At 40.5% G+C, this 11,855-nt stretch overlaps 1 protein-coding gene across 1 annotated transcript; it reads right to left on the reverse strand.

Annotated features, from left to right (window-relative positions):
- Positions 1–841: 841 nt before the first annotated feature.
- Positions 842–11,583, reverse strand: LOC113026668 (CD81 antigen-like). The gene is made up of 8 exons (XM_026175701.1): positions 11,382–11,583; positions 9,624–9,738; positions 4,637–4,734; positions 4,461–4,535; positions 4,207–4,320; positions 3,979–4,080; positions 1,967–2,050; positions 842–1,850 (listed from the first exon to the last, which is right to left on the reverse strand). Exons 1-8 carry the CDS (start codon positions 11,445–11,447, stop codon positions 1,785–1,787), a joined length of 720 nt encoding a protein of 239 aa, XP_026031486.1. The 5' UTR covers positions 11,448–11,583; the 3' UTR covers positions 842–1,784.
- Between the last annotated feature and the right edge of the window lie 272 nt (positions 11,584–11,855).

The raw sequence follows: 11,855 nt of genomic DNA on the forward strand, positions 1-11,855 counted from the left end.
TATATAGCATCTTTCGAGACGAACTCAGAAAGTGCTGCACATAAGATAACAAATAATAAAAAGGTAAAACAGACAATATAAAACAGGCAAAAATTAACCAAAAACAGTTTTAAAAAGGTGAGTTTTGAGTTGTCTTTTAAAAACAACTACAGAGTCCACGGTTCTTAATTTATGAGGGAGAGAGTTCCAGAGTCTCAGGGCCACAGCGGCAAAAGCTCTGTCAACCTTAGTTCTCATCTTAGTCTGTTTTATAGCAAGTGAGCCCTGATCAGATGACCTCAGGGACTTGCTAGGGACATAGGGCTGTAGCAGATCGGAGATGTAGGGTGGTGCCAGTCCATGCAAGCCTCTGAATGTCAAGACCAGGATCTTAAAATGTACTCTAAATTCAACAGGAAGCCAACAGTGATGCAGCAGTGATGAATGTAGTGGCTGCTGGGTAGGAAATAAGAACTGAGATATTACCAAATGAGAGTAATAAGATTAACTTTAGTTAAAAGAAGATGGTTTTTGACCTGCTGTGATTTAAATTTGGAAGTGTGGCTCTGCTCTGGGACCTTGCTCCTTATTCCACAAGCATTAGCAAATCCTTAGTCAGGGAGAGCTCGACAAGGATTCAGACACAATATAGTAAGGAGGAGCTGGGTTGCCAAGTGGCTTCCAGAGGCTAAAGTGACTTAAATACTACATCTTTTATGAGACTTGCTCATACAAACTATTTTGGAAGTGCGTGCTATCACTGAGATTAGCACAACCAGTCACACGGAGTGGCAGCTATCTGCCATGACCGGTTGGGCGTGACGGGAGGGAAATAGAACAAAAGACAGAAACGACAGATGTGTTTCTCTTTTGTTAAATGTTGTTATTTTTGTTTTTAATTTAACTAATGGGAAGCAATGTGACAAAATCCCTAAGACATAAGAAAGCACTTCAACCTATAGATCACAAGCAACGATGCAAGAAAGCAAGCCCCTGAGGGCCAAAAGCCAGTGCACTCCCACTGCCAGCCCGAGCCTGGGTAAGTGAGGAGGATCGCGTCAGGTAAGCCATAAATCTTTGCCAAGTCAAATATGTGAATAAGAAAGTTAATCCTCTGTGACAACACCTAAAGGGAGTAGTCAAAAACAAAAAAAGAAAAGAAAAAAAGACAAAGATGAAGACGAATCAATGGTACAAGAGAGTTAGCATAATTTATTACAGTTATTAAAACCGGTTATGAGCGAAGATATTGATGTTTTATCCTATTTTTTTTTTTAAAGAAAGGTGTTTAGCAAGTTCAAGTAGGAAGAAACACACAGCGGACTGAAAACATGCTCGTTGATTCTTCTTTTGCTATTTGAGCAAAACAGAATATTTCCTTCAACTATTGAAAGCCTGCCACTTAAATTACTATCACACTGAAGCAAGATGCAACAATCAATCAGGGAATACACTAACTCCTGTCATGAACATATGAGAAGTATATGTACAATTTATACATCTGTAAAAACAGAATTAATGACTGACAGATAAATATTTCACAACAAATTGCATGTATAAAAGATTTATAATGAAGACATTTTCCATGATAAATAAGGAAAATCTCACTGCTAGAAACTACGATACTGTCTAAATAGTTAGTGAAGACAGATCTTAAAAACAGCTTTCAATTCTCTAGAAAATAAAACAAATGCAGAAATATCCATCTTGTGACTTAAGCATGAAGAAGTGGAGCCGATGCACAGAAACACACAACAAAATGATTCCAATACAGGATGGTGCGGCTCTTGCTGCCTGTTGCACTGCTAGTATACTCCGGGGCTATTGCGGATCCCGCAGCAGAGCACCATGGTGAAGATCATCTCAAAGATCTAAATGTGAAAGATGAAAGCAGTTTAATTCAAAGGGAGTATTCCAGTACCTGCAATGTTATCACAGCTGATGAAAGCAGAGATTTAGACAAATGCATTTTCAATCTAATACCCACCATGATGACAGCAACGACCAAGGCGGCCAGACCGATGACGTAGAGCTTCTCAGAGAAGAGCTCGTTCAGTTTATAATGACAGCTCTGACAGGGAGAAAGAGGGAAAATAAGGAATGCTGACCACGCCACAGTAATGAATGAGAATGCTCTTCACTCTGCACACATACTGTTACGGCTCACTAATAACTGAGAGCAGAGCCTGCAGTCAAAACAAGGTGGAGAATATCCGCTTGTTCTGATCAGTTTTCTGAATGGTGAATTAAATGATTTCTGATAGCAATGTTCATATTAACAGTTATAAGAGGATACAAGTCATTGTTAATGGTATCACCAAGTTTGGTCATTTACTAAATATGATGAGGTGTATCCTTGCATGTGTCATGTCAGAATCTCCAAACTCTTTTTAAAATCACGATGACAAGTAATTGTCAAAGAATAAAAATCTGACATTTTAGCCTTATTTTACTGTGTTTTTCTATTCGTGCATCTGTGTATGCTTTCACTGCACCGGCACTGTGTATGGGATCATTGCCATGCTGAAAAATGAAGCCCTTGCCAATCAGACGTTTTTCATACGATATTAAAGTCTGATTCTACTTTTCTGTGTTCGGAATTTCAGCAATTCAAGATTTCCAACACAACTAACTGAAATGATGCCTCCACTGTGTTTTATCGATTGTTTGTAGACACTCACTGACGCTGATTTTAACCCAAAGTTTCAAATGTTTTCATTCATCACTTCATTTGACCTGTTGCCACTGATTTCCAGTCCAGTTTGTGTGTATTTTCGCATACCTCAGCCTTTGCTCGCTCTTTCACTTCCTTAGGCAAAACAGGAAGAATTGGCTAAGAATGGCCTCTTGACAGCTATCCTTCCACTCAGACCATCTCTGATGACGATTCAGGGAACAGTGCATGGGTCAACTGAAGAGCCAGATGCATCTAGTCTTTGCTGAATGTTTTTTCCTGTTTCTTAAGGTCGTGGCTCAGATACTGTTTATCTGCTATATATAAACAGCTTTTTCTAGGCCTGTCACTTCTTTTGTTCTCCAATTGTTCACTCTCCTCAAATCTTTAAGGACACACACAGCACACAGTGCTGAAATATGCTAAGTTTTTAACAAACATTTTTTTTAAGTCACCATGTTGGTGCAAAAGTGCAACTTTATGCCTGTCAAACTGTGTTTTTTGTAAATTTAACGAAAGAAATGGGAACAACTTTGTGTTTTTATGATAGACTGACAGCAACAGTGGCTAAAGAGGCAATTCAATATTGATTCTTTGCTAAGTTGTCTGTTATGTGTAGCAATAACACTGATTTGTTCCTTGAGCCTGAGAGGTGTCTTAAGAATATTGCAAACTTGTTATACCTGAAATTTCTTAACATTAACATTTTCTGTCTAACGTGACCGCACTGCAGTCACTGAAAAACCAACAAAATACCTACAAATCTACAAAACTACAGGAAAAAAAACGTGAATCCTACATAGTAATGAGAGCTAATCAGCTCTGCAACACTTGCTTGGTTTCAGTCCAGCTGTCCCTTAGGGAGATATCACTGCAAATTAAGACAAATCCTAAAGGGAGTGGTCTCTCCAGAGTGACAGTCCATGATGAGTAAGGAATTACTGAATGATGTGAGCACACATGTGATTCATTTGCTGTGGCCTTCACGGGACTAAATGTATTTTAAATGTACTTGAACATATTACATTTGGGACATGTAGCAACCCAGTTCCTTAGTAATACTTTACAGTGATTTTTTTTTAATATTACAAAAATATAATAAACAAGCTTACATTAGTATTAATGTTGTTAGTAGTATTATTACTACTAATACTTGTTTGTGTGTTAATTTATTTCGATCATGGAAACAATATACAAAGTTCATTAAGCAAAGAAAAGAAAAAAAATGCTTTACAAAATAAAGCTAATACATTTCAATATTGTTTCACCTGTTTTTAGTTACATATTGAAAAGGAGTGGGAAGACAACAAAAGATTTGTGCATACCTGAGATCTCAACTGAAAATCCTCTGGAGACTTTGTAGGACATAAGGTGGTGGCAAGTTGTAAAAAGAGAGCCGTGTCGTCTCCTTTACCGCAGCAGTCGAGCTGAACAAGAAAGAAAACACAGGAACATGAAGTCAACAATATTTCTGTACCCTGTCATTTCAAAAACAAAGCAGCAGGGCCAAAAAAAAAAAGAATGTGATAATTTTTTCCCCCATCATTTCGTACCGTTTTGTGGAAGACATCCAACACCTTGATGGCGCTGTCTTTACTGGCAGACCCAGACACATCCATAGCCTTGATGTACGCAGAGTCGTAGAAATTGATCAGTTCTTTGGAGATCTGTGAATAATCAGGAGTGGGGATGGGGTGTTTAACAGACACAGCAACAAACAGAGACGATTCACTAGAGGTGCAGAGAAGGAACATCAACGCAGACATCAAATATGCTGTGAACCGTGACTGTGTGTGTGTGTGCTTACAGTGTCCCTGTTCATGAAACCCCAGATTGCTGCAGCCACTTCACAGGCAAATAGGATCACCAAAAAGAAGAAGAACTACAAATCAAAGATATTTATTTTAACTTCAGTGACTCCAAAGATTAAAATACTTTATTTGGAAAAAAAAGTGTCACTTGTGGATAAAACGGTATACTCACTGTGCCCAGAAGGCACTGAGATTCCTGAATGGCACCATAACATCCAAGGAAGCCCACAAGCATCATAACAGCTCCCACAGCTATCAGTATGTACACACCTGTAAACGCACAGTGAGCAGGAAACTGTCCATCAACGGCTTAAAGACATTTGATTTATCATAGCGACAGCGCATCATCAGCACCACTAGAGGGCAGCAGTGTTAGACCTGCAAGTTCCCACTGCTCGCTAGTCCACTGCTCATTGTTTGGGTTTTGACTTCCTGATGACTCTGTAGAATGAAACTGTTGACATCCTGAAGGTAAGATTCCAGATCCTGACTAAGAGAGGCAGAGATGACTGCGTGCTTCCCTTAGGGGAGGAAATTCCCTTGAGACACCCTCAACCCCCCTCTGTACTGACCTCTGACCTGGACCATTATACTTCCCCAGGAAACAGAAGGACAGACACTCACTGACACCCACCCACAAATGTACACACATTTTTTTTTATTTGCAATTTAAACTGGCATTATGTTTAAAAAATATATATTTTAAATGTAAATGGCACATAGCCATAATGGAGGCACTCCACACTAGCAGAAAGTCAATGGATGGTAATAAAGCTCCAGTTACAGCAGAGGCCCAGTTTGTGTTTTCTGCAGCTTAAAGGAAAAAACACTGTGTGGGTGCTAAAAATCTGTTTTGCATTATCGGTGTAGGATTATATAAAAAGTAAATTTACTTGAAATGCAATAAAGTCTCCTTCAGAATTACTGTGCCCTCTAATCTCTTCTCGTGTATACATGAGTTGCTTTACTTATTGGTGATAACATGAAACCAGTAATTTGACGTCGGTTGCCTCACATGAAGCCAAGTGTAATTGCTTTATTTACTGTTAGTCTCTAAAGGAAATTGACTGTGTTTTATAGATTCAGCATTTGCGTTGTAGGAAAAAATTTCATATGCAGCATCAGTCATGTGGAATTGTCTCCTAGCAGGCGTTGCATTCAACTACACCCAGCATGAAAGCTGTGCTGTAAGCACTGTGCGTACTCGCTTTCTACCACTTTTGTGGAGATCTCCTATTAAATGGCAGCATATTTGTGTTACACCAGGAAATTTGCCCACGCAAAAGAAACACACATACAAAAAAAGAATAACTGCAATCAGTTTTCTCCAGAGGCATCACGAGAAGGGTGCGGGTGGACACCGCTCAAACACACACAAAAAATCTTAATGAAAACAAATTATCAGCATGAATAAAAATCTAGAAGATATAACATTCCTGACAAACTGCAATTTGTTTGATAATAATCTCATGATATCCATCCAACGAGCTATAACTTTAAGAATCCTTTTAGAGATTTTCTGCTATTTTACAGTTTTCTTATTTCTTCTGTAGCTCAGGTTTAGATTTCAGAACATGATATTGGATAACACAACATGATAGGCACAATAAGCAAGAAATTCTCATGATACTAAACCATTCATTCATTTTCTTTCACTTATTTTATTCAGGGAGCCTATCCCAGCTCTCACAGGGTGAGCGGTGGGGTTAGGCCCTGGGCAGGTTGCCAGTATGTTGCAGTGTTAACACAGAGACAGGCATGTGTTTGGACTGTGGGAAGACACATGCAGAAAAGTTCCAGCCTAGATTCACTCCCATGACTTTCTTGCTGTAAGGTGGCAGAACTAACCACCGCACCACCTAATATTAGACCAGTACTTCCCAAAGTACCCAAAGTAATCTCACCTTTTAAATCCCCAAGAGTACAGAAGATCTCATATTACGAGATGATGTCCAAAGACTAGACTCCTGAACCATGTTAGAGGGGAGTGAAACGATATCTTCAACTATGTAATTCACAAAGCATAAAAGACTCCATATAAAGGGAAAAAATTCAAACTAGGAATATGAAAATCAGTCACAGCCCTTTCTATCCTACATTTACAAACTTCAGAGGGCAGCTGCTAAAGTTAGAGCTGCTGGACTAAACTAGCAGCGTGCAGTGTACCGCTACTTTTACATAAGATGTGAAGGGGGTCTTCTAGCGGTGCTTTTAGTGGGAAATGGTTCGGGAACAGTCTGTTTCTGGCTTTTCTATTCTTGTGTGCATAAAAAAACAAAGCACACCGATCCTCTAATGTGGCCTGACAGAGCAGTCTAAAAAGGGGACAGACAGTAAGTGACTCTGACTCTGTTGCATCTGCAGGTCTCCAATACCTCACACTGTACCTCATTTATCACGCAGAACTATCTCCCATCCTTAGATCTGCGCTCTCTGTGTGTCGACTCACTACCCCTCCTTTTTCGTTCTCTTTTGTCGCGCTGTGAAACGGCTACCAGGGCCAGTAACCCGGCAACGCGGCAAAGCAGGCATTATTTCCACTGCCTTCCATTACTATGACAACACCTTTTGAAGCTTGAAGGCTATTGAGACTTTAAGGGAGACAGGCGATTTTAAACCCCCGGGGTAGTTCATTTATTTCTTGTCTCAGAGTGTAATCTCCCCAAGTGGTGGTGGTGGGGTGGGCGCCAGCTAAAAGCCCCACTTGCTCGTCTCATCCAGTATTTAAAAAGGGAAAAGTCAGGAGCAAGACAACGGAGACGAAGCCTGTTATACAGCATGTCAGTGGAGAAATTATGTGAGGAGGGTTAGTTGTTTAAAAAAAAGATCTATTTGGCTTTTCTCTTGTTATTTCAAAGACTTTAAAACAAAAAGGGCAGACAAAAGAGACACACAAGGACTTTTTCCATTTTTCTGACCGAAGCGGCTTGTTTGAATCAGAGGTTGAACCGAAAGCCTGCATCAGGACCTAAGTGTAAGATAAATAAGGATTATTATGAACATTGAAATCACGCAAGCTACTCGAAAAATTCCAAGAAAAGGGGGAGTTGCAAATGAACATAACAGATCCAATTTAAAATAAAAAAGTGGACCACCCAAAGAGCTTTACACACATGCTGATATATCAGGGGCAGTTTGGGGGTTTGACTCACTGGGCTACAGAGGTGAGAATAGTGCAGTTAAAAATACAAGGAAATGTATCTACTTCCTGCCACTGAAAATAGTGGTCTAATTGGTTGGCTCCTCTCTCATTGTGATTGTACTGTCAAATATGGTGATTTATCATGAAGCCGAACATGGGGGCATGTATAAAGACAACTGGCACTTTTAGAGTTCACAACATTGTGTAAACCTTCTGGGTTTAGTCAGCTCTTGGCTTGCCTTATAAGCTTTTATCCCTTGTTTTCCAGTCCTGGCTGTAATCTCATATTTACATACAGACATGAGAGGGGGAATTAATTCTTATCTGCCTCTAAGAGCCTCATTAAGCATGTTTTGTAGAAATGTACAGTACGAGGAGTTGTAACACTACCCAGACCAGACTACTGTCAGCTGCCACAAGTAATGGGTTCAAGCTCTGGTGAAGAGGCAGGATGGTGTGTATTTTCAGTCTTACATAAATACCACTTTGGTGTGCCAGCATGCTAAAAACATCCATTCCAAACTCTAATTTGAGGGATAATGTGCAGATGTACAAGGTTTTTTTGAATTATGTAAGGGCGTATGTCTAAGGGACAGGGGAGGAAAAAAGAAGAAGCAGTCTCTTGATCTTGCCTGGGTGGGCCCCACTTGCCGCCCTGCCTTTAAAATCACGAGTGTGTCTCGCCTCTATAAAAAGCACGGCCCGCCTTTGCTCCGTATACTTACTGAGGAGTAAGTATGGGAGCGCAGCAGGGGCCCAAATGTAAATTAATGGGCTCACTAGAGTTCACCACCACAACAAACCAAGATCACGGACTGCTGACATTTTTAAATTGTATCATGTATTGTAGGTTTCATGGCCAACCTTAGGACTTCTGAGGGCAGTGAAGGAGACGTGCTTGCAACCCATAACCTTAGTTCATGTCGTGGGCATGACACAACACAAAGGTTAAAAAATGCAAAACATGTGCAGTTACAGAGATGGAGCTGCGGTTCAGTAGTGCAGAACTCCTGAATTTTCCTGAGGATAAAATACTTTAAAGTGTGAACAACAGAAGGCTCATGATCGCTTCAGCTGCGCTCTTAGACCACTTTCTCAAAGCCAGCATGTGTTTAAACATCTGTCTGAAGCATCTGGCCTCTCTCTTGAAAGAACATCAAGGCTGGGACTTTTTCCATAAACTGAATCAGAGATGTTCTCCTGCATGTGCCTTACAGCATGTGGACTGAGGTGTAGCTCCTGGCCCTGCCGCTTTTAATTCATGCTGCGGATGTACGCAAGTCCTGTTTCCTGGTCTTCTTAGAGGTCGTGTCACGCCTACTATTTCCAAAATATCTGGATGTCACTCACAGCTCACCATGAAGCACGTGAGTTAAATTTGATCACTTTGTTAAATGTAAACTTTCCATCATGATAAGGTTGAAAAACGAGGGCAGAGCAGTTTCCTTATATGAAGTAAAGTATCCTTAAAATAGAAACCTGACTCTGAATGAGAGGGTGGTATGAGCTATAATGTAAGAATCCGTAGATGCCAAAATGAGGCCACTTCACTCTGTGAATATTTAGCTTTGAAACATAAAATATTAACAGCTTTCCCAACATTAAATCTGGGCACAATCTCCCTGTGGTGTTAAAGCCACCTCAAAACTGGTCTAAGAATAATCTACTTGTGGTAAAAGTTTTGAAGACCAACTCAAAACTATGGTTTCCATGAGCTCTGTGTGTGTTAGGGAGGGGTGTATTTCAGGACAGTTGGTGGCTCGCAAATGTTTTCTGGTCCCACCCAAAAAGAATTAATCCCCAACACCTGCCCAATTTTTTAAATACTCCTTAACAATAAAGTTCACTTTTTTTTTTATTTCTTCCCCTTTAAAAACATAATTACACATACTTTTCTTTTTTTTTTCCACATTTTCTCCTGGTTGTCCACACCTCTCCTCTAGCAGCCCTCCTTGCCTCACTACACACAGTCCTGAGGACCAGTTCACTATTATTCAAATTATTGGTGTATACTCACTGATATAGAAGGTGCCCGGTGCCTGCTGATCATCAAACTGAAGAATGAGGAGGTTGCTGGTCTGACTGTCGTGGCGTAGCCACAGAGCCACTCCTAAGATCACACCTCCGGCCAGCTGTCCCAGAAAGAAACAAAAAAAGGTTTTTAATTGTTTTGTTTCATATTTTTTGGTCACTTTGATGAATCCTTTATGAGGATCAGACCCACCTAAGTGTCTGAAATGAAAGTGAAAAGGAAGCATGAATATTAAAATCATCCTGTAGTTTTTAAATTTTAAAGACTTTTTAGAAAAGACCCATCAGCATGTTTTACATGTGACAGCACCGTGACATCTAAGACAACATGAAAGCTGACTTTCGGGAGATCAAATCCACACCAAAGCCTTTCTGCTAATATCTGTGTGTGTGCGTGTGTGTGTGACCTGTCCCCCTGTCATTTAAGAAAAGAAAGGACATCCTGACACCTCAGTGACCCACGACACAGACATGTCCACGCAGCATTGTTTAAAATCGACTCAACTTCAACTCCCTGATCTCTCTTCTAAATTATGTATCTGATGAAGCAAAAATATATTGACAAGTGTCATCATAGAACAGCTAAAGTGCACGTAGCTCCTGTTATTGTTCACATGCCCGTGTTTATATCTGCACTTTTCTTTTCGTTTCTTTTTTGTGTTTTTTGGCCATGGCTGAAATCCATTGTTCTCAGCAAACAGGAAACGGAATCCTCAGCGTGAAAATAGCAAAATGAGGAAGAAGGGGCTTAGCGCTTTTACAATGACAGGCACAGCAGTGAGGCCAGCAGAGGAAACACTCAATCAAGTGCAGCATGTCCAGGATATGGGCATTCTGTTCGTCCTAAAAACAAAAACACACTCTAAACAGGCAAACCAAATGGAAATCTAAAAACACCCCATGCAAATGGTCAATTCTGCACTTAAAATGGATATCTATAGTTTGCAGTGATGTACTGATGTACCCAGATTAGGCTGTTTAACTACTGTGGCTTGTCCCATATTACTGAAGCAAGGAAAAAAGGGACTGCCTTGAGAAGAGCTCAGTTTACAGGGTGAATGTACTAAAATGATGTGAAATTTCACACAGTGCAGTCTGAGCACGATGTTTAGGAATTAAGGAATTTGGGAATTACTCTAGGAAAAGGAAACAGTCGGAGGGAAACACCTATTCCCGTCACCTAAATGTCTTTCAGTCTTTTTTTAAACTGAAATCTTTTTTTTTTTTTTGTCTGGAGTTCACAGTTAAGGTGAGCACTGGTTAAATCAACGGTGGACCTGAAGTACAGATGATGAGTGACAGGCAGAGAGTACAATCCCGGTAAAAAAGACTGGGAGGGGGGGGAAAGAGACACCAGCCAGCCTGGAGGGCTTTTACCTCCCGGCTCTTTCACTCACTTTTCCCCGTTTGCTCAGTCAGGCTGAAAAGAAGTTGATGAAGGTTGGGAGAGCATTTTTAGCTCCTGCCAAGAGTTTGTGCGCTGTGCCTGTGTGGATGGATGGATGCTGCCCTTCTCACTAAGAGGGAGCAGCTTAATTTGTAGAGCAGTTCAGGAGGGAAACTCCTCTGTGCTTATCTTTTTGAAATTATTTTAAGCTATGGTCTTCACAGATGTGTAAAATTGCAGCTGTTAAATCAGTTAAACAGAAAACGAGAGAAACAAAAGAAGAAGAAGCAGAGGAAGTCTACGTTACTCAAATAAATTTAGAACTAACGTCGGAGAACAAAAATATGGTCGACTCACCCAGAAAATAAAATTAAAGAAGAATAACATATATTTAATGCATTTCGTACAGCCCGTAACAGCCATGTTTCCAGGTCTTGTCAGCTCGTCCTTACGCCCAAATCAAACAAGTTGTGAGAGTGAGAGGAGTCTACTTCCCAGGATCACACAGTCACTGCCGGGGGGGGGGGCTCAGTTTGTTCGGCCAGCTGGGCTGGAAGGACTCATACAGCAAACTCCTCCTTTATAATCAAGAGTGAAAACCGAGACGGGAGGACTGCCCACCAAGTGAACTGGACAGGAGGTGGCCGAGTGAATAACAAGTTGCCCATCTACCCGAGTGAGCAAGTAAAAAACCAATGATTTCATAAAATGTGAACACACTAGGGAGTATTCCAGATTTAAGAAAGAACGAACGAACGAACGAAAGGACAATTTTTTAAAGCAACTTAAATCAACTAAATCACATATTCAAAACAGCTTTAAAAACACTAT

Source organism: Astatotilapia calliptera, chromosome 7 (assembly GCF_900246225.1).
Source record: "Astatotilapia calliptera chromosome 7, fAstCal1.2, whole genome shotgun sequence".
Classification (NCBI taxonomy): domain Eukaryota; kingdom Metazoa; phylum Chordata; class Actinopteri; order Cichliformes; family Cichlidae; genus Astatotilapia; species Astatotilapia calliptera.